Source organism: Siphateles boraxobius, unplaced genomic scaffold (genome assembly GCF_051911475.1).
Source record: "Siphateles boraxobius isolate OS27281-9 unplaced genomic scaffold, OSU_SipBor_1 119, whole genome shotgun sequence".
Classification (NCBI taxonomy): domain Eukaryota; kingdom Metazoa; phylum Chordata; class Actinopteri; order Cypriniformes; family Leuciscidae; genus Siphateles; species Siphateles boraxobius.
The window spans coordinates 4,827,103-4,851,639 of record NW_027508721.1 but is presented as its reverse complement, the minus strand read 5'-3'; the positions used below and the strand labels follow the sequence as shown (position 1 = coordinate 4,851,639).

General features: G+C 38.4%; 1 protein-coding gene across 7 annotated transcripts in view; it reads left to right on the top strand.

The window, feature by feature from the left end:
- Nucleotides 1-24,537, top strand: part of limch1a (LIM and calponin homology domains 1a) — a 58,560-nt gene that overhangs the window by 24,774 nt on the left and 9,249 nt on the right. For 3 of the 7 annotated variants that reach the window (XM_077204821.1, XM_077204823.1, XM_077204824.1), the window contains exons 8-24: nt 278-518; nt 718-894; nt 2,432-2,770; nt 5,766-6,044; nt 6,632-6,919; nt 8,561-8,872; nt 11,093-11,500; nt 12,187-12,528; nt 13,152-13,367; nt 14,717-14,749; nt 15,802-15,934; nt 16,024-16,181; nt 17,652-18,120; nt 19,553-19,856; nt 20,458-20,576; nt 21,893-21,980; nt 24,319-24,344. In XM_077204821.1, coding sequence (XP_077060936.1) covers nt 278-518; nt 718-894; nt 2,432-2,770; nt 5,766-6,044; nt 6,632-6,919; nt 8,561-8,872; nt 11,093-11,500; nt 12,187-12,528; nt 13,152-13,367; nt 14,717-14,749; nt 15,802-15,934; nt 16,024-16,181; nt 17,652-18,120; nt 19,553-19,856; nt 20,458-20,576; nt 21,893-21,980; nt 24,319-24,344 — 3,932 coding nt within the window. The remainder of the gene's footprint in view (nt 1-277; nt 519-717; nt 895-2,431; nt 2,771-5,765; nt 6,045-6,631; nt 6,920-8,560; nt 8,873-11,092; nt 11,501-12,186; nt 12,529-13,151; nt 13,368-14,716; nt 14,750-15,801; nt 15,935-16,023; nt 16,182-17,651; nt 18,121-19,552; nt 19,857-20,457; nt 20,577-21,892; nt 21,981-24,318; nt 24,345-24,537) is intronic. The other 4 variants (XM_077204825.1, XM_077204826.1, XM_077204827.1 and 1 more) reach the window with 4 other exon arrangements.

The following is a 24,537-nucleotide window of genomic DNA, read 5'->3' as shown; positions in this document are numbered from 1 at the left end:
GAAGCTTTTTGGCATGTCGATGTTTGTGAAAATGACTAAATAAACTCATTCAATATGGCAAATATGGTGTAAGATGTTTAAGCTTGTAAATATTTTGCACTCAAATACATGCACTGAGCCTTTCATTAATGTTGGCCCTGATCTGGATGATGGTCAGATGGTGACATCTCACCTCATAATGCTGGTTCTGTCTCTCTAGAAGTTTGATCTGAAAACCCATATAAATATGAAATACTAATACCAAATGGCACTTGCTTTCAATATGACCTTCTCAAAGACTCTGAAGGTGACGGTGGTTTAAGGAAGTTACCAGACGTGCGTAAGGATGACATGTCTGCCCGCCGCGTGTCCTACAAAGAGCCTCGTGCCCCTCTACCCTTCAACCAGTATCTGCCGAACAAGAGCAACCAGACCAACTACCTTCCCGCCCCCCTGAGGAAGAGGAGGAGCGAGAGAGAGGAAGACAGAAGGAGTCCAAGCATCTCAACATCTCCTGTAGGCGGAGAAAGACCTCTCAGGTAATCACAGCCGCTGGGATTGAAAGTAAGTGTTTGGTTTGTTTGATTTCTCAGGGAATTGGCTGGAAATTCCTCTTCTGGCTGCACAAAAATCAGTACACAAGCATCATCTGTTTAATGTGTCCGAGTTTGTTTGGTTCATCCTGTTTTATCCACGTGTGTTTGTGAGAGCTGTGAAATTCCCCATTGCTCCCCACAGACAAGAGTGCGTAGAAGTGGTAAAAGGGGCTGGCGGGTCTCGAAGTCTTGCATTGAAGAAAAATTTCTCCTGGGCTGATGAGAAAGGGGCAGAACTTGAGGAGGCAGAGCTTAAGAAAATAAGGAAGCTTGAAAAGGCGGGAATTAAAGTATTACCCGCCTCTGTGCGATATAACAGGTCAGCGGTCAAAATGAGATCTTTCGGCATGTGTATGCAACGACTAAAACTGCTTACTAGTTGTTAAAAATTTGTGCTGGTGGTAACCACAAAACTTGTGTGTTCAAAGCCATGAGTTGTCATGTAACCTTAGGTTTCTGTGTGGGGAGTGACACTATGTACTTTTGCTTTTGATTCATGCTGCTGATTTATTTGTGCTGCTTTATAGCATGGAGTGATACAGTTGTCAATTGGCTTTAACCTTTGTAGCTTGGCTAATGTTTTGAGTTGAAATCAGCTGTGTAGTGCAAAGTTATGCTGGCTTGTTCTGTCAGCTTGTGAATTAATTGGATGTGACCCTTTGACTAGTCTGAATCTGTTTATGCTAGGTTGTAATGAAGTGTGTGCGTGTGTTATGTGTGTATATTGGTTGTTTTTTTATTGGGTTGAGCAGATTATGCTAGTTATGCTAATTTGACTTATTTTAAAGGCCTGATGTCTGCATCAACTCTTGATATGGAAGCACTAATATCTCTACGTTATCGAGTGTAAAAGTTGGTTAGTCAAGTTAAGTCCCATTCATTTTTCTAATGAATTTATTTTCAACGATTGACCCACTTTTGTACTACAAGGTTGTTAATCGATGGTAAAAGCTTTTGTTGGAGCAATCAGTCTGCACTGTCTGCAACTAAGTTGCATAAGTCTGCAACTTATTTTTAAATATTCATGTTCAACAGTGGAATTCCTGGTGAAAAACGACATTACCCACCATGATTCTGCAGGGAAATCGAATAATCACAACCAGCAAATCATGTTAAAAGAACTCTTTAGCGTCCACCGACTCCCTTGAAGTACTACGAATGACATACACGGTCATACTCCTTAAATATATGCCTAATAATCATATTTTGCAATAAATGTAGAATATATTTTTTCTATATATAATCAACATCTTTAAATGGATAGTTCACCCAAAAATGAAAATTCTGTCAGTATTTACTCACCCTCATGTTGTTCCAACCCCGATATTTTTGATGAAATCTGAGAGCTGGATCACTCCTCCATAGGCTTCTAAGAGATTGAAACTTGTTCCCCAAAAAGTTATTAAAGACATCGTCAAAATAGTCCAAGAGACTACAGTGGCTCAATCCTAAGTTTATCAAACGACGAGAATACTTTTTGTGCGCAAAAAAACCCAAAAAATATGAGAGTCAGTTCACTAGTGCAATAGCGCAAGCTTCTGTTGTTGTACGTCACACGCATCACCCACATGACCAGCGTCGGCCAATAGTGAGCCTACGTGTGACGTAGCACTACGCAATCACACTATGTTAACTGACTAGAGGCCCACAGAGAAGGAAATGAATAGTTGAAATAAAGTCATTATTTTTGTTTGTTTTTACGCTCAAAAAGTATTCTATGTCATTATGTTTATATGGGGAAAATGAATGGGAAAAGTACTTCTGGAACCAAGACCATTGAAATAGTGGATGGGCAGTTTTGCACTCTATTTTTCTAAAATATTTTCAAATGTTGTTATGGCGAATTTTCTCCTTAGTCCTATAGAGAATCCTGTGGAGGACAATAAAGCAAAACCACCTTCACCTGACATCATTCTTCGGCGTGACAATGACTTCATGCGGGCTGCGGCCCCACATCAGTGGGACTCGAATGAGGAAGATGAAGATGCAGAAACAGAGCAGAAGGTTCCAGATGTTCAAAAGGATGATCTTGCTTCTCGCAGAGCACGCATGAATCAATTCAAACCGAGTGTTGCCCATAACTTCCTGCCAGGCTCTTGTAGTTGGAAGGACCGAGAGAAATGGGAGGGAATTAGGCTGGCATCCCAGCATGCTGTGTTGGAGAGAATGGAGAAGATGGAACTGGAGAAAAAGAGGTGTGCTTGTGACCGAGAGTGATGGGGTCATATGCTCAGGGACTAGTTATGTTAGCTTGACAGATCCAACACAATGCTTGCACACTGCTTTGAGTCAGGGTTTTTTCAAACTCTTTATCTCATTGAGCTTTCAAGTTACAGCCACTAAACTCTGCACAGTCCTTAGTCTGTTCTGACTGATTTTATCTTCCCTATATCTGTTTGAATTTCTCCTAGTGCATGATCAAAAATTAGTGCAGTTTCAGTACATCTTTTCCCCGCTTTCCCCCAATGCCCTTCCAACCAGAACACCTCAGCAACTGACTAGCAACCACTTAGAACACCCTAATAACCACATAAGTACCCCATAGCAAGCCCTTAAAGGCCCACTGAAGTGCATTGGAAGTGCATTAAAAACATTAATGCATATTAAAAACATATGGAAGTAGTGTCCGTGACGTCACCCAAAGGTTTCTGAAGAGCATTTTTGAAGCCCAAAGTGGGCGGAGCCGGCCGTCACCATCTTGGTAGAGCGTCAAGGTGCATCACTCCCTGATAAACGAAAATGGGCAAAAAGGTGAGACTAGCTCAGTTGACGTGGCGGCTAACAGACAGCAGACAAACGGCTAGTAGTGATAATAGCGGCAATCCACCTGTCACTCAAGTGGCCATGCCCTTAATTATGCAGAACTTTAAGGCTTAATAAAATTTTAACGGATGAGTTTCACCCCCCTCACAGTTGTCATGAAAGGCAGAATTAGCTTTACAGACCAAAACCAATTTTTGCACCAAGCTGTAAACACTGTTTTTCTGCTGTAAAGATGGGCATTTTAGGAGTAAATGGGATTGACTCTCTTTGCAGCCTGTCTCTAAAGGCCAGTCGGTGAATTGCAGTTTAAATCACTTCCGTGTTGGTTTCAAGAGAGAGATCGGAAGGTTGCCGCTTGGGTGGGACATATTGAACAGCTCCTCCCCCTTTTTAGAATAGCCAATAGCATTTAGTTAATATCACAGCTCGGCAAGAGCTGTGGAGCTTGGTAAAGCGCAGTCTCCTCCTATTCTCCTCCATATCGCTTTAAAATATAGCATTCTGTGCAGAATTCAAATGCGCCGATATGTTTTTTGGTATGTGCCGACTCACGCATATGATTGCTCTGTGTTATCGTGTCTCTGGACCGGGGCAGACTGTGTGCATGCTGCGTCGGTACGCGTGACACTAACGTGAATCCAGATTTAATTTGCCCCAATGTAGAGCATATTTACACGGTCTGAATCATTCCCAGTCCCCTAGTGCACTATGTGCCATTCACCATTGTGGTAGATTATTCTTTACGTACCTGGCTTCTAATTACCTGGGCCGTCTCCAATCGACACTGCGCCTGTCGACACTTAATAATATCTTTATACTCTAGCTCTACGTCTACAGTCGATAAATGGCTTTGAGTTCACAATCCCTAACTTGTTCCCCTAACTAACTTGCTGTGCAGCATTGACTACTTAAAGACAGACTCCAGACAATGCCTTCGAATATGTTTTAATCACGGCCGGAGGATCTCAGACAAATTTCAGAGAGAATCCCACCAGCAAAAGGAATACAACAGTTTTTATAGAATAGGAGCATGGCAAAAATGACGTGAAACATTTCATAATTTTCCTACAATTTGATTGGTTCTTCATATGCAAACCCTTCTGTTGCTAGGTAGAAGCAACTTAGATCTCAAATGATTCGAAAAATAGAAAAGGGTTAGAAGTTCATTTGATTACTCAATATGTCATGAGACTATTCTAGACAGTATGTTTTTGATATTGTCTAGCCAGCATCTCAGAATTTTCCACTGGTTTCGAAACAATCTTCAGAGTACATTTTGTTCAAGTGTTAGAACGTTAGGCCTAAAGGAGAAGTAAGGTGAGATGTTAGAGTTATGATTAGTTTGATATACAGTTTACTATTTTATTCATTAAAAAATCCATCACACCATGTAGAAAATAGTAAATGTGATTGATTTTAAAAGTGACTGATTTTGGCTGCAGCATCAGCGTCTATTTATAATGTTGGGGGCGGGACGCTTTAGATTCTAGAGAGCGTTTGATTGGACAGAAAATCTGATGAGAAGCTGAAGCTGAAGAGTGATGTCATCAAAATCATCAATATTGGCGGAAGTGAGAGACTGTAGGTTTTAAATGCTTAAATCTTCTAAATGCAAATGTTGTCATTGTTTTGTATCACACTACCTTATAGATAACAGTAAAGCTAACATATTCATACTTAAAGGCAAAAAACTTCCATTTTGATTTCATGGGGACTTTAAGCAACCAGCCAGGGATGCGTTTCAGTTTCCTGTACAACGTTGTAACTTGCTTCCATAGTATGATGCATCTTTGGAGAAATTAACTAGCTAGTCACGACTGTTTCCTGCATGAAACCATAGTAACTTTGTCGCAGATCCGTCGTTCGAACCATGTTGGTTCAACAACAACCATCGTTAATGCTGTCATGCAGGTGGTGAAGTATAACTTCTGTTAATTAATCGGTTTTAGATCGAATCAATGTCAGATTATTGCTGTAAATAACGAACATGCATTTGGGCAACAACCTTAAATGGCTTACAGCTCTTCAAACTTCAAATCTCTCTTCAAAATATCGAAATTTTTAAAGTATACAAGGCTGATTTAAAATTTTACTTCACTCTTCAGACTGCCCAAATATTTAAAGAACAAAAGGCCTACATAACCTTCAAACTAACTGTTAGTTTTAAACTTCCAAGTTAGACTTTGTCAAGCCGACAAATTTGTCTTCACTAATTTTTCTTTTGTAGTATGGTGTTGTTCTATTCGCTTATGCAGCTCTAATATCTTTTATGATTACAGAGTTTCGCCCTATACTTAGGTGTGTGCTATTATAATAGCTAACTGACTATGATCATTCTGGATGTCATTATTGGTGTGGTTTCTGTTTTCTGTGGGATTTAAGCATCCATTTTCTTGCACTTCTTATAATGTTAAATTTCTACCACAGTCAGACTGACTCCGCCCCCCTTGAGATACCAATCATTACTCGTAAGGACAATCCTTTCCTGAATCTTGAAAAAGAAAGGACAAAAGAAGATGAGGAAGATATGAAAGAGGTAGAAGGGAAGATAGTTGTCCCAAACCCACACAAAGATGATCTAGCACGGAGGCGGACTGAGGGAAGGCCACGCCCTCCCAAAGATCCTCATCAGTCATTGGTCCAGACTTCCATCACTCAATCAGACCTGGAAACATGGCAGAGACTCAAGATGAATACAGAGAACAGGTGCCTCGAAACAAACACACACACTTTTTTCTGATACATTTTTCTGCTTTTCATACATTGACCACAGTGTCCAAAATTAACTATTGGTGAGCCCCTTGAGTAAATAAACTGGCGGTTACTGGTTAGTTTGCTGGTAACTTCATTAGGAACTGTAACCTTATACATGGTTTAAATTTTACATGAAGACTGTTTTGAATATGATGCTGGAAGTGACTGAAATTATGCAAGGAGAAAAAAACACTAAATAATTGCATTGTTGTTGGGACAAAGAAATATTTTGTCAATAAATAAATAAATAGAAAATTAAAAAATTCTGGTAACAATAAATGTATTTAAATATTAAAAATGTTATATTTATATCCAATGTAAAGAAAATATTTTAATTCACTTGCTACTGTATTTTCATGTGTGGCAGAAAGTTAATTCTGGACCCATATATCCATTCTCTCTCTCTCTCTCTCTCTCTCTCTCTCTCTCTCTCTCTCTCTCTCTCTCTCTCTCTCTCTCTCTCTCTCTCTCTCTCTCTCTCTGAGTATTCTGGTCAGTCCTCTTGCTAAGCTTAGTTTATCCTTCATACTGATCTACAGTGAGTCTGACTCCACCCCTGCTGAAGTGTCAATCATAACTCGCAAGGACAACCCCTTCCTGACCCCTGAGAAAGAAAGTGGGAGTGAGCAGGAGAATGAGGAAGGGACAGTCAGAGAGAAAGTGGGGTGGGTGGTGATGCCTGATGTAAAGACAGATGACCTGGCCAGAAGGCGGGCCCAAAGTGGGTCCGTCCCACAGAGAGACCCCCGGCAGTCATTGGCTCAAACAACCATCACTCAGTCAGACCTGGAGAAATGGCAAAGGCTCAAGATGAATACAGACAGCAGGTGCCTGACATGTGACTTTTACGTCTGACCCCTGACCTAACTTGACTTAACAACACACTTCAAAGACCTTTTAGAAGTTTCACACAGCTGAAACTCTTATACTCTAATTGTATGTTTTATTGTGTGTTTTTTCACACATAAAACAGATGACACCACTCCAGTTTCTAATATTCAGTCACTGATCCAAGCAAGTAGCCTTATTGGGTTTTTTTCCGGCTTGTGTCTAGCACTGTGTGCTAACCAAACATGGTGCAATAAAGGAACAGGCAATATAATCGTTTCCATGTAAATTATATTTTATAAGTAAATTATAAGTTATTTTATTGTTTTGTTTTTTTAATTCTTTTTTTGCAGAACATATGTTGCAGAACAACATTTTTCCCCACTGTGTCATTGCCCTTAACTTGTTCACTAGTTGTAAGAGAAAAATGCTATTCAAAATACACTAACGTTCAAAAGTTTGGGGTCTGCATGATTTTTGGGGGATTTATTTTGTGTCATTATTCAGCAAGGACAAATAAAATTGACCAAAAAATGACATGCATGCATAATGTTACAAAAGATTCCTATTTTATTTTATTTTATTGTTCTTCTGAACTTTCTCATCAAAGTATCCTAAAAAAAAGCCTCAGTTTTCACAAAAATAAGCAGCACAATTGTTTTCAACATTGATAATAATAATAAAAAAATATTGAGCACCAAATCAGCATATTAGAATGATTTCTGAACCCAAACTTTTGAATGGATGTTTAAGTTATATTGTGATGTATAAAAACCATACTGTCAGCTTCTAAGTATTTAAGTCAATATTTTCCACATAATATTTTATTAATTTGTTGAGGCTTTAGTACAAGGACAAATAAAACAAATAATGTTATCTTATTAATATCACACGTAATATTTTCCACACGCAGCGTAAATGAGTCTGCATACAAATATTTTGCTGCTTTTATATTTTAGGAAGTGTATGGTCTTAAAATATCTTCTGATTGGATGTGATTGTGTGCCATCTCACATTTTTGCTGTCAGTGTAGACGGACAAATCACTTGTCGATGAAAAAGTACTGCGGCTGGTTAAGACCCAGTGCGAGCATAGAATATATTTAAATCAGTCACGGCTTAGAGCCAAAAAGCTCTGTCTGCCATTGGTGTGAGTGCTGCGTAAGAGGGCTCTGTGTCTTGTTACGCTGTTGTGGAGATGTTTGTTAAAGTGGGCCTTTGTGAGACTCCAAATTCTGTTTGCAGAGGGGAAGCCCCACTCGAGCAAACAGACGTCACCAAGGCAACTATTGAAACCAAGAGATGCTTATAGAGAAAGGGAGGGGAGCATGTGAGTGTAAGACCACATACTAAACTGTTGTAGTGGAGCCAAGGCTGTTTATCATTCCTTGAGTATAGTAATTTCCCTTTATATAAGTCCAAATGCCATGCTTACATCAGCATCAATGGGTTTATTTGGATATCACACAGATTCCTATCCAGACATCCATGACAATCCTCTCTATATCATTGACTTGACTGTCGGACTGACATGGTCTTTCTTCATTAGTTTTAGTGTTCATAATTCCCTCTGCTCCTCTAATTCTTCTCTCTTTCTCTTCTTTACTCACATGTCTCATGTATGTGTGTGCGTGTGAACAGTGATGACCCTATTGTCCCTCTGTGTCAGACGTGTCTTGAGAAAGGCTGCCTCTCTGTCTCCTCCAAGACGAAGGTTGCCAAGAACGACCTGGCCGGTTGCCAGGAACGTTCGTCCGGTGAACGGCGGCGTTTTGTGACATTTGGGGGTGTGACAGAGATGGAGAGTACTTCCTGGAAAGAGGAGGAGGATGAGGAAAGGGAAGAGGGACAGGGGGACGAGGCAGAGAAGCTTCGGTATCTTCTCTCGATGGCAACTGTTGCTGTGCCCACCATAGGGCTGGGCTCCAGACTGACAAAGAGAGCGGTGGGCAGGTAGGGAGAGAAAGAAAGACAGGAGAGAAGGATAGATGCATAAATACATGCACATTCATGCACAACAGACCAAAAAGTGGCACACTCATAAAGGAGCCACGTTATGTTTTTTTAGCATTATTTTTTTATGAGGTTCAAAAGTTGTTTTGAAACTAGAACAGTTAATATAGCTTCTTATGACTATTTGCCATTCTATTAGAAATAATGAATTCCAAGCCTAAGAGGTAAACAAACTTTTCTCTTTTTTTGCTGCTGTGCCTTTGGTTAGTTCACCCAAAAATGAAATGGTGTCATTAATTAATCACCCTCATGTCGTTCCAAACCTGTAAGACTTTTCATTCTTCTTCGGAACACAAATGAAGATCTTTTTGATGAAATCTGAGAACTTTCTGTCCCTCCATTGGCAGCTATGCAACTACACCACTGTACCTCTTTCAAGCCCAGAAAGGTAGTAAAGACATCATAAAAGTAATCCATGTGACCCAAGTGGTTTAACCTCAATTTTATGAAGCGACGCGAGTGCTTTGTTTGCGCAAAAAACATAATTTACCACTTTATTTAAAAAATCTGAATCTCCAACGTGTGTTCAACAGAGCATAATGACGCATTCGTGTTGTGTTGTCACGTTGTTGCATGACTGTGCATTGGAGATTAATATTTTGTAAACTGGTAAATTCTGTTTTCTGTACAAACAAACGCTTTATAAAATAGATTTAAACAACTTGGGTCACATGGATTACTTTTATGATGTCTTTACTACCTTTCTGGGGCTTGAAAGTGATAGTTCTATAGCTGTCAATGCAGGGACAGAAAGTTCCCAGATTTCATCATTTGTGTTCCGAAGATGAATGAAAGTCGGGTGATTAATTAATGAGAATTTTCATTTTTGAGTAAACTAACTCTTTAAGGCGCAATGTCAGAATTACAGTGATTACGAGATAATTACAACTTGAAAACTGAACTTTCTGAGAGCTCTCTGACTCGTACTCGTATGACCACAATGTCGTAAAGAAACACTCAAAATGGCAGTGGCTTCAGAACAATCTGAATTATACATGCCTGTCACTTTTGGGTAAATTTTATTAATGTTAATGTCGCTAACACAGAGTTGAATAGCTGGCTAATGTCTTGCTAAATAAAGTTTATTAATAATGGATTTGCATAATGACTGTTATTTGTTGTATTATGGTTAATGATTATTCAAATTACATTCATTTTGGCATTTAATAGTGTTGCCATGGAAACGCACAGTTCAGAGTCTGAGGACGTGAACAGCTTTGAGTAGATTGTCCTGGTTGTCATTAGCAATTATGGTAATTAATTACGGCATAGTGTGAACGCAACATTAATTTCCTGTTTCGTTGTTATTACTTCACAATATGACCCCTTTAGTCGGTGCTCATTGCCATCTTAGAATCTTGTCAGGGGCAGTAATTGTTGGTCCAGTGATGTGAAGTATACCAACACACTATTACAAACACTGCTTGTTGACTGCCTGCTCTCAGTTATGTTTACCGAAGGATCTGGATGCATATACTCACCCTCAGAGTGTGTTGGAGTTTGTGAATGTGTGTAGTAATCTTAGCATTGATGCTGCATTCAAAGGGCATGTTGGTTTCATCTCAGTGGGGTTTATAAAGCTGGTGGACTCGTGCCTTGAGAGATTGTTAGCATGATGCTAACAACTGTAGTACCCCTGAATGATACTTAAAAATGCTTATATTTGGGCTGATTTGGGCTGTTTAGGAGAGAAATTAATGCTGTTAGTATGATTTTAACAACTGTAGCATCCCTGAATGACGATAAAACTGCTCTTATTTGGGCTGTTTAGATGAGAATTTAGTTGAGTGGCCTACAGTGAGGCTGTTAGCATGATGCTAACAACTGTAGCAACCATGAATTTTGCATTGGTCTGTTTAGGTGAGAAATTAGCAGTGAATGGCTTACTGTGGTGGTGTGGACTGAAATAGTCTGACTGTGAAAGAACAAGAAAAAAGATGAAATAATATGCATTTGTGCTTGTGTAAGAGAGTTATAAAGTGTGATTCTGTAGTTTTGAGTAACTGCAATGCAGTTGCTATGGTTCCCACTGGACTGCATCTTTCATTGCCTGTATCTGCATTCTCTATCCTTTACCCTCATTTTTTTCCTTTTCTGTTTCTGACTCATTTTTTCTCTATTTTCTTCCACGTCTCATACATCATGAACTAACTAACTTAGTGGAGATGCAAACACTGAGCCTGCTCCCATCATGCCCCCTGAACCTCCGAACCCGGCCATGTTTGACCTTAAACAGACTTTGACCTCCACTGAGCGCAGGGTGCTAGAGGAGGAACTGGATAAGAAAGCTAAGGATGAGAGGGAGGATGATGAAGAGGACGAAAAAGAGGAGAGTCAACCGGATATAGAAAAGGATGACATGCTAGCTCGTAGAACAGGAGCATTTCTGAAGCCAGCAAGCGGGACGTCATATAACAGATTCCTCCCGCAGCCGAATTCCAAGAGAGAAGGCACTGCGGGGGCTTCCATAGCCCAGAAAGGAAGTATCCAAATGGGCATGAGTGGAGACAGAGACCTCCAGTACCTGGAAAGAAACATAAAGACAAAGAGAACTAAGATTGGACAGAGGTGGGACAAAACTAACTAGAAATCACAGACCTTTCTTTGTTCATTATGCATGAGTCTAACATGCTAATATGCTGTGGTGGAAAAGATTTATTCCCTGTCTTTTAAGTGCACTATTTATGGCTTTGCACTAAGAATGACTTTGAGCTTTTCTCATACTTGGCTAAGAATTTACTGAACTGTTTGCACTGTTAAAATTCTGGTGATACGATAAGCCTAAGTAATTACCAATAAATGGCTGATATTAAAATTCTGCACTTTTTTGTCTAAATAAATAAAACACTAAAAACTAAAATCAATTTTACAAATTAATTAAAAAAATAATAACACTAATATGTACAGTATGGAAAATTGATATTTTGGGATTTGCTAAAAATTACACTTTGAAGCGAGACACCGATCTAAAAATAAACATAGGGGAAAATAATTAAATAAATAAAAAAATTGAGTAAAATTACCAGCAAATTAAATATCCAATATTGATCAATACGAATGGGATAATTAAAAAAAATAGAATGTTAGCCAATTACTGATATGGTATTATTATCATGCATCACTAGATTCAATAATAAAATAGGCAAAAACTTAACCGGTTTGCTTTAAGTTGTGCTTTGTGGAAAATTTACACTTGCTATATCAAACTAAGTTTAATTGTGTGAGTTAGTTATCAGCATATGCTATTTTAACAGAAATGAACCAGTCGATCAAGTACCAAAGACTCCTGTTCCAGTTGCTGTAGTGACCCAAAAGAGCCCTGACATTGTGCTCTCATCTGGAACTAACGTCGATTGCTCTGGCGGTTATGATAATGATGATGAATGTGGGGATGACGGTCATCTGCCAGATTTTGAGAAGGATGACATGTTAGCACGAAGAACTGGATCTTTTCAAAAGCCCAGTGCAGGGGCAGGACAGGCTTTTAATGCATTTCTGCCAAGACCTGGTTCGGTCAAACACAAAACCATCCCTGCCAGTGGATCGCAGTCATTCTTCAAGACTAGAGAGCAAGAGACAGCCCCGTCTCTGGACAGGTTAGGACTGCCTGGGAATGAAGTGTTTATCTAGGAGTGCAAGGAATGTTGCATTTGTGGTGCCCGTGCAAAAGAAAAATGCTTAAATTTCCATTCAATTATTAACAGATTTTTTAGATGTGGGTTTGAGCTTGCTGTGTGCAGTTGATTTTCAGAGTACAGAAAAGAGATGTCTTGTCCAACAATGATTTTTGGTGGCTATTGTCTGTTTACTAATATCTGTGACTGGTTTGGCATTCATTCGGAAAACTATTATTCTTGTCTCTAGCTAGGCGTTGTTTGATGTATAACTCTGATTTAAATTTTATTTTATTTTTACTATTTTATCCTGTTCATTTATTGAGATTCTTTCAAAGAATGTGAAAAAAACCCAGATGCGTTTAGTGTGGAAATTACAATTGCATATTCTTTCTTTCATTTGGGGGGTTTTCTCAGATAATATATATATATAATATTTATTCGTTATTAGTATTAATAGGTCTTTTGGCTTTTCTGTTCAATGTTTTTTTGCACTTGTTTTCTCAGTTTTGTCTGGCTGGTCTGTTTTGTAGTCAGAGAACAGAGAGCCTCAGCCTCCCTTTCACTGCCCTGCTTTGCTTTAGTAACCATGGCAACTTTCTCAGCTTCACCCTTAGCTCTGTGGCCCCGCCCCCAAGAGATGCTGAGGACATGCGTAAGAAGTGTCATCACATGATGGACAGGCAGGAGGCGGGCTCTGTGGGTGTGGTGGGACATGAAAGTCTTATTAAAGATGAGACCATTACCAAAAGCCCCTCCCCTATACCTGACCAACCCTCACGCCGGCCCCTTTGGCAGGAAGATGATGATCTCCCCCCAATGTGAGAAAGCACTTTCAGGACCAATTTATACTTTTGAAAAGAGCTCTTACTGAAATGTATTTTTGCATGGAAAGAGTGTCTCATGCCTGTATTTCTGCAGTTTATCATTGTTTTTCTTTACTTCACTCACTGGGGCAATGGTTACCTTTAAAGGTGCTATAAAGCATTTTGGATAGAGCAGGTAATCTATTCTGTTATGGCTAACATCACTTATGGCACATTTAAAGTCAACATAAATGCTGTCCAGAACCCACTGAGATACTGTGTGAATATTTTGCTAGCTATTTTTTTATTTTGTAATAAAGTTCACTATGTGTAATCGTACACAATGAAATCAGGAAAGTACACTAAGAAAATAAATAGGTTGTATTTTTATTTCATATTGATTAATTAAATGATGATTAAAACAATAAAAAAAAGGTCAGTGGAGTAATTTTCCTGCATAAAGTGTCAAAACCCTTTTAAATTATATCTAAAATTAAGTTTAAAAAAAATATATTGCACAGAAGCTAATATTTATATACTGTGTGTGTATGTAATAATTCAGCCTCATTTCCTCAAACCTCATTTGCGTTTTGTAAAATGCAATAAAATCAAGAATTTGTGATTTGTTATTTCTCTTGAACCTTTATTTAACTGACAAAAGTGCAAAGAAAAGATTCCTGTTTTCACTGACCAACTTAATTTAAATTTGTAAATATAAACAGATTTTGAAAGCTGCAGCACACTCCAAAAAAGTTGGGACAGAGGCAAAATAAAAGTGAAAAGATTATAGAATATCCAACTGTTTTAAAATAGTCCACAATTAGATGAGGGTATTGTGTTCTGGAATAATAGTACCATCCACCGAATACTGGATCATGCCTCACCACTTTATGCCAAATTTCACACAATTCAAAAATCATATTTCTCAATGTGGAATTGCAAAGAAATTTAGCTCTTTCACCATCTACCATTAGTAATATTGTGAAAAGATTCTGGGAATCCAGAGAAATCTCAGGCTGTGCATTTTACAAAATGTCCCAGCTTTTCTGGAAATAGGTATTTCCAATATTGTGTGTGTGTGTGTGTGTGTGTGTGTGTGTGTGTGTGTGTGTGTGTGTGTGTGTGTGTGTGTGTGTGTGTGTGTGTGTGTGTGTGTGTGTGTGTGTGTGTGTGTGTGTGTGTGTGTGTGTGTGTGTGTGTGTGTGTAATTGTAATATAGTGAATTAAGCTTTTATTGTGATGGGTAATAATCACTATTTTATATTTATAAAGGTCTGTGCTTAGTGTTATATTATGTTCAGCTGTTTTGTTTTGTTTTGTTTTGAACTTCATTTATTTACTTTTTTTATTCATTAATGTTCTAGATTCAGAGCTACTAGTGTTTCTGATGAAACAGAGTAAGTTTCTTTTATTCCCTCTCTATCTTTCCGTCTTTCATTCCTTTTCTTTCATGCTGTTGCTGCAGAACTGAGCAGTTGCATGTACTATAAACACATGTGTTCAACAGTGTCTCTATCCACATGCAGATACAACCATTTTCTAAACTGACATACTCTCTCTTACTCTTTATGCATGCATATTCAAAAGCTATGTAGTCAAGCCTGCCCCTACACATGCATGTAATGCCATATGTTTGAACCTTTATCATGGTTTTCTGTTGTGGATACTTATTTTCCCTGTAAGTGGTTACACATGCTACACACTTTTATAACCTCAATCCACTACAGCATACCCAGTTGCATTAAAGGGATAGTGAAAAAGTTCAAATGAATTTACTCGCCTTCATGCTGTTCTAAATCTATATGACTATATGAGGCGGGAAAAATAAGAATGTGATAGTCACTCTTTTCCATGCACGCATTTTTTATAAATTGGACATTTCAAGCTTTCAGTTCTCAAGTTCCTCAGATTTCACTTTGTTTCTTACACAAAGCTATTGTATGGCTTCATAAAATAAGTCGTAGTCTATATATATATATATATATATATATATATATATATATATATAACCAATTACAACCAAAAGATTGGTAATGTATGTACCAGTATGTACCTGTATATATATCGGAAAAGAAAATTAGTAGGTCGATAGTTTATTAAATGGTATTATGATAATATGGGTTTTGAACAACATGATTGTTTCTGATACAATAAAGAAATTTAATTGTCAAATATATGTAGATCTACCTTTCCTGTAGTTGTTCTGTTTGTATTGTACATGGTCTTGATAACCATATGCTGTTCTTCTACTTACATTTCTTCTTCAACATTCCTAGTTAACATCATACTGACATTTCATATCTTTTATCAAGAATGTCCTGTCTTTGTGCTTTCAGATCTCAGAGGAAGAGATAATACTATTTTGGATCTGACTTTAATTACGTTTTTCTTCATCTAAAAGCATTATAGCACTTATAAATGTGCCTTTGTTTTTGTTTGTTATTCAAAGGAGTGTGAGTTTGATTGACATGCGTGATGAAGAGGATGAGCTAGCCTACCTTCGGGCGCACAGCCAATCACGGCATGAGCACCTACACAACCAGTACAACAAACTCAAAGAGGAGGAGGACCACTGGCAGGACGTGAGTCATACAGTACAAACCCACACACAAACACATATTTAACAAGCTCACAAGTGTATACATGTACGTTTTCTGGCTTCTGTGTGTAGGACTTGGCTCGCTGGAAGAGTCGTAGACGAAGTGCTTCTCAAGATCTGATCAAAAAAGAAGAAGAGAGGAAGATGATGGAGAAACTAATGACAACGGATGGAGGATCCGCCTATCGCAGAAAGAGCATCAAAACATACAAAGAAATAGTAGAAGAGAAGTGAGACAATTTGAAATCTTTACACCCTGTAGATTTAGCAGATTGTGGGTTTGATGCACGTTTTGGCATTGAAGTGCAGTGACAAGGCAACTGTGAACTGTTTAGTGAATTTGTGTTTCAGAATTTATGAGGACTGTCTTAAGCCCAATTTATACTTCTGCGTCAAACTCACGCCCTAGCTACGTCGTAGACTGTGTGTAGCGTCAGCGTACCTGATGTGCACCTCTCCAAAAATGTAACAACTCGTCAATTCTACACAGACGCAAGAGCTGTGATTGGTCTGCAAGAGCTGTGATTGGTCAGCAAGAGCTGTGATTGGTCTGCAAGAGCTGTGATTGGTCTGCAAGAGCTCTGATTGGTCAGCAAGAGCTGTGATTGATCTGCAAGAGCTGTGATTGGTCAGCAAGAGCTCTGATTGGTCAGCAAGAGCTGTGATTGATCTGCAAGAGCTGTGATTGGTCTGCAAGAGCTCTGATTGGTCAGCAAGAGCTGTGATTGATCTGCAAGAGCTGTGATTGGTCTGCAAGAGCTGTGATTGGTCAGCAAGAGCTGTGATTGGTCTGCAAGAGCTGTGATTGGTCTGCAAGAGCTGTGATTGGTCAGCAAGAGCTGTGATTGGTCTGCAAGAGCTGTGATTGGTCTGGTAGTACCCCTCCCTCGGGTTTCACATGCTCCTTCTGCATGTGTAATTGCGCGTCAACGCAGACAACGACGCAGAAGTATAAATGAAAACCAACGCGTTGTCTATAGCGTAGAGGCTCCAGCGTAGGTCCGACGCAGAAGTATAAATCAGCCTTTAGGGTCAATGACATGATGCTCCTTTTTTTTGTCTGATTTATTAATGTATTAAAAAATACAATCAAGTCATTCTTAAATAGATTCTAGAATGAGCATGTTTTTAATCTTTGGATTTAAATTCATTTAGATGTCAGTGATGTCAAAAAATGAAATTATTGAAAAGTACACTATTCAAAAGTTTGGTATCAGTAATATAAGAATAAATATAAATAAACATTTTTATTTAAAAAGGGATTGTAAAGACTTTTACATTGTAACAAAAAAGTATATTTCAAATACATGCTGTTCTTTTGAACTTTATATTAATCAAAGAATCCTGAAAAGATGTATCACAGTTTCCACAGAAATATCAAGTACCAAAAAGGTTTTAAATATTGATAATTATAAGAAAAGCACCAAATCAGCATATTAGAATGATTTCTGAAGGATCGTGTGACACTGAAGACTGGAGTATTGATGCTAAAAAATGATGCTATTCAGCTTCACCATCACAGGAATGAATTACATTTTAAAATATATTAAAATAGAATATATTTGTTTTTACTTTTTACTTTTAGTACATTTCTAAGAACTTTGCACATGCGTCTTAAAGTAAGATTTTTAGTTTTCTTTGTCGTAGACACTAAGATGTAAGTGACATTCTATTGATCTCACTCTCTCTCTCTCTTTCAGAGAGCGTAGGGAGCAGGAACTACATGAACAATACTGTAAAGCCTCCACTTCAGAAGAGAAAGCAGCTGTGCTTCAACGTTACGCTCTCCGTTTCACCATCAGCGATGCCATATTGGAGAAACTCCAGCTCCCCAAACTGCCTTCTGCTGCCTCACCGATGCACATGTCACCTCTCCATCAGCCTGAGAAGCCGCCAACATGTACCGCCCTAGTAGAAGCAAAGCTTCCAGAGCCTGCACAAACTACCCAAACACACCCTGTGATCCATGTAGACCAGAAGACTGCACAAAAACAGGCACCGGCGCTGCCCAAAACCACTGAACCATCACCTGCCAAGTCCATCAAAGCTCCAGAAGTCCTGTCAGCCCCTACGCGAGTTCCTCCTGCTCCATCAAAGCCTGTACCCCTCATCACCCCAAAACCCTACAGCCAGCCAAAATTCAGCCAAGGCCTCCGCAAATCAATAAAGGCAAGGATATTTTATCCTGGAAATTAAGCTCAATAACCAATTCATTTAAAAATTAACTAGGAAGGACAATATTGGGATTTTCAAACTTATGGATACCAAGGACACCCAAATATGATCATTTCCCTGCAAAAGACACTCTTACTGAAATATAAAGACAGTTATAGACCCATTTAAACAATATGAGAAAAGGCGTATTATATTCATAAATTAAATAGTTGGCTTTTAATGAATATATCATCTTTGAAAATATCATTACTACACATGAAGCCAAAGCAGAATTATTAAAAAATAAATTAATTAGAAAAATAAAATACTTTCTTCCCCTCAAATTTTATGTGGTCCCCAGACCCCTGTTTGAAACTTAATGAGACAATGTTTTCTTGGGTTAGTTCACCCAAACATGTTCACCCTCTTGTTGATCAAAACCTGTATGTCTTTCTTTCTTGCGTAAAACACAACAGAAGTTATCTATCAGATACCCCTTTTCCACCAACAAGAACCGGGTGCTGGTTCAGAGCCAGAGCCAAAGCTGGTTCAGAGTGGGTTCGACTGACGAGCTTAATAAGAACCGATTTGCCTTTCCACCGGCTAGAGAGCCACAACAGAGCCAAATCTTACGTCACTGTATACGTCTCATGTTGCCCAGCAACGCTAGTGCGGTAGCGCCAAACAGTACGCCAGGCTTGTTCGAGATGCATCGGCTTCTCGCAGATCGATCTCCGCATGACATCAAAGCGCTGCGATAGCGATCTAAAAGCACAAGGAGTCGTATGTTCTCCAAACACTCCCGCAGCTCCGATCGGTCCGCGCCGCTCCGATGCATCTCGAACAAGCCATCAACAATAACGGACGTTGCAATACTATGGATGCTCATGGGTTTACAAAATACATCGGAGTCCAACGCGTTTGTGCAGCTCGCCGTAACTTACATAGACGGATATTTATAATCGAGCTGCTATTAGCTCGACTAGCTGCTATTTAAAAATGGCGGTCACAAGTTTCTATTCGTCTTGTTGGTCACGGTAACCCCGCCCCCAGCCCCTGACGCAAGTGGTTCTTACTTGGCTCTGTTCTAGACCAGCAATGATTTGGTGCTACTTAAGAACCACTTTTCCTGGTTCGGAGCTGGTGCTTTGCGTGTGGAAAACCAAAGAACCGAATTGAAACTAGGCTCTGGCTCCGAACCAGCACCAGCTCTGCCTTGGTGGAAAAGGGGTATGAATGTCCATGTTGCTTTCTTCCACATAATGAAAGTGAATGGGACCAGTCGAGGTCACCATTCGCTTCCTTTGTCTGAAAAATACCAACCTAGACATTTTGCTAGACTCCTTTTGTGTTCCATACAAGAATGGCATGTAGGTGAGTAAATAATCTCAAATATTTGGGTACATAATTAGTTTGAATAAATGTGTGTTCTTTGTTTTCAATACAGAGTGATGGGCTGATACGTGTGAATGGTGAGAGCACTCAGCAGGAGAGCAGAGAGAGGGACGATAGAAATTCTATGCATCGTCCTATCAACTTCTCTCCCTCACCTCCAAAGCCAGCCACTCAAAGTCTTCAAAATGAGGAGCTAATTGTGTTAGAAGCCTCAGACCACCAGCAAAACTTACAGATTTCCATTCCTGAACAAGAGAAAGAAGTCGTAAAGATGGAAAAGGAATGCTCTCTTATTTCTCAAGAAGAGAATATCAAAGAAGACAACTCAACTGCACTATCGTTGTCAGACCCAGCAGGTTGAAGAATATAATATGATCCAAAGTTTTCTTTTTTTTAGGGGTAATATAATGTGAAATAAACTTAATCTCCGGTCCACAAAGACAATTTATTGAAATTAAAGGGATAGTTCACCGTAAAATGAAAATGAAATAATTTACTCACCCACTGTAAACGGTATGACTTGTTCTTCTGTTTTGAGAAATGTCTTTTTTTGTCCTTGCAATGGAAGTCAATGGGCTCCAATGTTGTTTGGGTGCCAATGTTCTTCAAAATATCTTTTGTTTTCCACAAAATAAAACATATAAAAAAATGCATACACGTTTAGAGTGACAAAAGGGTGAGTAAATAATAACAGAATTTAAGTGGACTATCTCTTTAAGTACTTCCAACTTTCGTACTTTCTGATGTCAGCTAGATTAATACATTGATACTTGACTGCTCACATTTCACATCAACAATGCCAATTGTGTTCAGCAACTTCACACTAAGTGTGTTTACATGCAAACTTCTAATCAAGCACATATAAAGTTATAATATAAAGCAATATGATGTGACCCCTTTAAAGGAAAGGTATACTGAATCATTTTAATATTAACTTATAGTTTCCTATTTTATCAGGAAAGCAGCCAGTGCCAGACACAATGATGAAGCTCAGCTGTGTCGTCACAACAACCATAGTGACAGAACTCACTCAGACACACCTAATCCCACCAAATGACACGTCCTGCACAGAGCAGGTGGGCCTTGATTTCGCTCTTTTCAATGGTTCTTTTCAATGGTTTTTGAAACACATCCACTGATTCCTAAATATAAAGCCTAATGTTGGCGGAAAGCAAATGATTAGTTTGGGACTAGACCGGATCTTGTTAAAGGGTTAGTTCACCCAAAAATGAAAATTAAGTCATTAATTACTCACCCCCATGCTGTACCAACCCCGTAAGACCTTCGTTCATCTTCGGAACACAAATGAAGATATTTTTGATTAAATCTGAGAGGTGGATCACTGCTACATAGGCTGCCAGAGGGAATGAAACTTGACGGCCCAGAAAGTCATTAAAGAACATGTTTAAATAATCCATGTGCCTACAGTGGCTCAACTATAAGTTTATCAAGCGACGAGACTACTTTTTTCCCGAAAAAAAAAACATAATAACGACTTTATTCGACTATTCCTTTTCATTCCTTGTGGGCCTGAGACGAGAGTTCAAGAGATTTCCACGACGCATGCGCGAGAACTGAACAAGAAGTATTAGAAGAAGAACGTCCTCTTCTCAGTTCTCGCGCATGCGTCGTGGAAATCTCTTGAACTCTCGTCTCAGGCCCACAAGGAAGAAAAGGAGTAGTCGAATAAAGTCGTTATTTATGTGTTTTTTTTCGGAAAAAAAGTATTCTCGTCGCTTGATAAACTTATAGTTGAGCCACTGTCGGCACATGGAATATTTAAACATGTTCTTTAATGACTTTCTGGGCTGTCAAGTTTCATTCCCTCTGGCAGCCTATGTAGCAGTGATCCACCTCTCAGATTTAATCAAAAATATCTTCATTTGTGTTCCGAAGATGAACGAAGGTCTTACGGGGTTGGTACAGCATGGGGGTGAGTAATTAATGACTTAATTTTCATTTTTGGGTGAACTAACCCTTTAAGGTGACTTCTGTTTAATAGGGTGCATCTTTAAACTTTGGTACTTCTGATTGGTCAGTCGTTGCATTCACGACTTCTAAACTGTTTAATTTCCAATAGAGCTGCACTAGTTTTTTGTCTTCACAAGTAATAAAATAATTCCAAATAAATAAACCAATATTTAAGATTACAAGTTGCCATTTAATAAGCAGGATAATGTACAGTCAGCTGGTCATTTTCACAAAATAGACACAAATTAAGTTCAGGATGGGGTCCTGATCACCCTGTTAGGGTTCATCTTTTTGCGTATCATACCTTGATGAATACGGTGAATGTGCTACTGTATACTATGTACTGATTGGAAACCTGCTTTTATTTCCATTGACTTTGTGAACGTGAGATTCTTTAATGATTTCCTCTCATTCCCATCAGCTTGGTTCAGTCCATAACTCATGTGATTTGAGCTCAACTGCCGAGACCAGCAAGGCTGACCAGACGTCATACTCACTCTCACTGACAGGTAATACTGTACAACTCCACTTGCCACGTCCTTAATCTCTCATAATGTGATGAACAAATGAATCCTTACTCCAACTTTCCCACTTTTTAGTGCTCCATTTGCCTGCACTGAATCTTCTTTTGCGTTACCTTTCTTTCTGGTTTATCTTTTTCGATCTTTTTCTCTTGCTTTTTGTCTCTTTCATTGACTATCCATCTTTTCTGGCTGGTGTCATTTGATGTGCGTGTGGGTCTGTTAGAGTCCTCACATACCTCTAGTTGCTCTAGGTTACGCTGGGAGTTCTTCGCTCCAACAGGTAAAACTGATAGATGAGCTAATAGCACAGGGCTTCCTTCTCCATGAACAGCAGATAATCCATCTCTCGTTTGTCAACCTCCTTTGACTTCTCCTGTGGAGGTGCATTGTAGAGTAAACGCTTGTATGCTGAGGGCACTATGAGGCAATACTTTTTAAATTGTATTTAAAAGTAGAGGAAAGTGGGGTAAACAGTGCCACTTTAATTTTATTTGTCCTATAGTTAAGGACAAAGGAGACAGATGTGAAACATATATTACACACTAACGTTCAAAAGTTTGGGGTCAGTAACCCAGTGATCCAGCCCACATCTTGCACACGTGGATTCAACACGTACCAGATCAGAGCCGAATCTGGGCCGACACTATGTTGCTGTCTAGGAGGTTTGGTTACACTTTATGTTAAGGTGACATGGTACTTATTTGAGTAAGTACAATTTAACTAAGTAATATTTATTAACTACATGTACTTACTATAGAGTTACATTTAGGGTTTGGTTTAGGGTTAGTTACTTGTCATTATGCATAATTTACTGTTATTACTTTAGTAAATACATGTAGTACCTTAAAATAAAGTAATAACGTTTTTTGGAAATAAATTATTAAATTTAATTCAGCAAGGACACATTAAATTGATCAAAACTGACAGTAAATACTTTTATATTTATAATTATATTTAACTTAAATGCAGTTCTTTTGTAACTTTATATTCATCAAAGAAACATGTATCATACATGTATCATGTTTCCACACAAATATTAAACAGCACAACTGTTTTCAACATTGATAATAAAAAATAGTTTCTTGAGGATCATGTGACACTGAAGACTGGAGAAATGATGCTGACAATTCAGCTTTGCCATCACAGGAATAAATTACATTTTAAAATCAGTTATATTTTATATTGTAAAAATAGTTCACACTATTACTGATTTTACTGTGATTACTGGTACACATTTTACAGTGTTAAATGCAGGTGTGTATAAGAGAGTTCTTTCAGTAATCAAAAATATAAAAAATATTACCGATTATATTATATTATATTATATTATATTATATTATATTATATTATATTATATTATATTATATTATATTATATTATATTATATATACAAAATAAAAGTTATGCACTGAAAATGTACCAATATGTATGATATATATTTTTAGACCTGGAAAAAATGTGCTTTGACATAAAATGTATTTTACTTGCAGAATGTAGAACATTGTAGAGATGTAGAAAATTCCCTTTGACTTTGATTTACCAGTATATAGTATATATTTACTAGTATAGTCACATGACAAAAGTCTTGCCGTTTCTTCTTGAGGTGTAAACTGAGGTGATTGAGTTTACCCACTCTCTCTTCAACTAAAGACCTTTCCTTCTAAACATAGATTTGTGCGTCATTTTGTCCTCATCAGGCATCTGTAGCATGGACATATGTTAGCACTCCATAGGCATATAATAGATTTATTTTATGATTTATTTAATCTGATCATTGCGCAGTTGTGCTCAGAAATTAATTATGTAGAAATTAGGATGTTCTGTTTTATATTGCTTTTACTGTTGTTTTCATGTCTGTATTTGAACAACTCTCAGAGAATACACCCTTCTTGTTTTGGCCCCATGTATACCTAGTATTCATATCCATCTCAGGTGATACAATCACAATCTGTGATCCAAAGTGGTCAAATACACTCGACCACACTGCATTTGTAGTGTGAAGTAGCCACAAAATCAGAGACCCTCAAAGTCATAAGTGGAAACAGGAGATGCATTTGAGGTGCATGTAAATAATAATAATGTAATAAGTGTAAAGAGAGATCTGTCTTGAAAGAGGACCATGAGATGGATGTGAGTATCGGGTGTTAACAGAGCCATTATGCCTCAACAGTCTCTTTGTTTGTGTCATTTTAGTGTTTTATGCTCTGTGTATCTGTGCACCAGTTTAAACTCCTGTGGTGCTATCGCTTTCATTAGTGTAAGACGATATTATTGAGTATATGATGAGTTTCTAAAGCCAGTTTCCCTCTCCTTTCCTCCACAGAGGGGATTGACTACTCAACTGAATGTGTAAGTACTTCAGGCGTGCCTAACTCACACCCATTCTTCCAGAATCTATCCTTATTTCCTCTTCTTGCACCTCTTTTCAGTCTTTTTCCCTTGGTAGTCACTCATTTGATGTGCATTTTAGTCATTTTGGCTGCTGGAGTACTCAAGATGGCTTGAGTGGAGCAGATTGTGTTTAATGTCTTTTGCCGTTGCA